This window comes from Pterocles gutturalis, unplaced genomic scaffold (genome assembly GCF_000699245.1).
Source record: "Pterocles gutturalis isolate BGI_N339 unplaced genomic scaffold, ASM69924v1 scaffold11354, whole genome shotgun sequence".
Lineage (NCBI taxonomy): Eukaryota > Metazoa > Chordata > Aves > Pterocliformes > Pteroclidae > Pterocles > Pterocles gutturalis.
Window position 1 is genome coordinate 22,397 of NW_010135801.1, and position 1,317 is coordinate 23,713.

Genomic DNA, 1,317 nt, shown 5'->3' on the forward strand with positions numbered 1-1,317 from the left:
ACAGTGCATAAATCCAAGGAGAAGATGCTGTTAATCTCCATCGACAGTACACAGACCACAGACTGAAGTTTTACTTCTCCTTTCTACTCTCTCGTATCACTTATTTTTAGCAGCTCTTGAACAAGACTAGTGGCTTGAACTAGGGGGGGGGGGGGGGAATAATTCCTTAAAAAGCCTTTGGGTTTGAATTGGGGGGGGGGGGGAGAGAATCACTGCTTTAATCTGAGCCCTAAAAATACTTGGCAGGTTCAAAGTTATAAAAGTTAAAAAGAATGAAAAAAAAATGTGTATCTCAGGGAGCTCTGCATGTGCAAATGTCAAGTGTTTCTCTGAAAATCAGATAATTCCACTTTTCAGATGAGAGTGAGCAACTCAGCCCAGCCAGCTGACAGCACGTCGGCAGGAGATAAAAGGGAACGGCGCGATGCGGAGGCTCCTCTTACGGCCAGCGCACCGCAGTCCCAGCGCGGGGAACAGCACCGAAGACAGAGACCTGGAAACGACGCTGACCTACACACACTGTCCTGGAAGCAGTGCTACTCCCAGGAGTCAAAGCAAGGTTTTATTTCCTCCAGCCCGCCAGTTACTCAGACACCTTGCACGTAAGCCCGAAGGTGATTGCCAAGCCCCTTCACCCCGCTAAATGACTATTGCTGCCCCAAAAATCTGGGTGGCATCCCACCCAAGGAGGCAGTTCTGGGCAGCTTTGGGATTTTACCGCTGTCCAAGTGCTTTGCAAAGCTGGTGTCCCTCAACCTGGCCGTGTGAGACAGAAGCTATTCCTAAAACCCGCAGCTTGGAGCCTGTCCCAAGATCAGCAGCACACATTGCACAGTGACGGTATGTGACATGAGTAAGAGAAGGGAAGGAAATGGAGTTATTTCTCTGGTTTCTCTTCCCAGCTCCCAAGCCGGACGCAGGTTACACAAGCCCCACATTCCACTCCTCCCGACTCCTCCGTTCCACCTGCAATCCTGCCCTGCCGCAGCCCCAAAGTTTCCTCCGTCTCCCTTGCCCTCCATTACTCACCGAAAGCAGCTGGATTTACCGGTCTCGAGAAGTGCGGCTGCCCCATTAGATTCTTTTCTAAGCAGCTCCCCAGGAGGAGGCGGGAGGGGGAAGAGAGGGAAAAAAAGTCTACCCTGAGAGAGCACTTTAGTCCTTTAAAATGATAAATCCACGCTTCGGACCGGGAAAAAGCCTGGCAAGCGAGACAGCTCCCAACTCTCAAGCAACGGCACGGGTGTCAGATGGTCCAGCGCAGGTCCTGTTCTCCCCGTACCCCATGGTCGGGCACTTGATTCTCAGAAATAGGCG

General features: G+C 51.7%; 1 protein-coding gene across 1 annotated transcript in view; it reads right to left on the reverse strand.

Annotated features, from left to right (window-relative positions):
- PHACTR4 (phosphatase and actin regulator 4) overlaps positions 1-1,075 on the reverse strand; it is a 22,524-nt gene extending 21,449 nt beyond the window's left edge. Inside the window, exon 1 of the mRNA XM_010082046.1 lies at positions 1,030-1,075. Within this exon, the coding sequence (XP_010080348.1) occupies positions 1,030-1,075 (46 nt within the window). The remainder of the gene's footprint in view (positions 1-1,029) is intronic.
- Between the last annotated feature and the right edge of the window lie 242 nt (positions 1,076-1,317).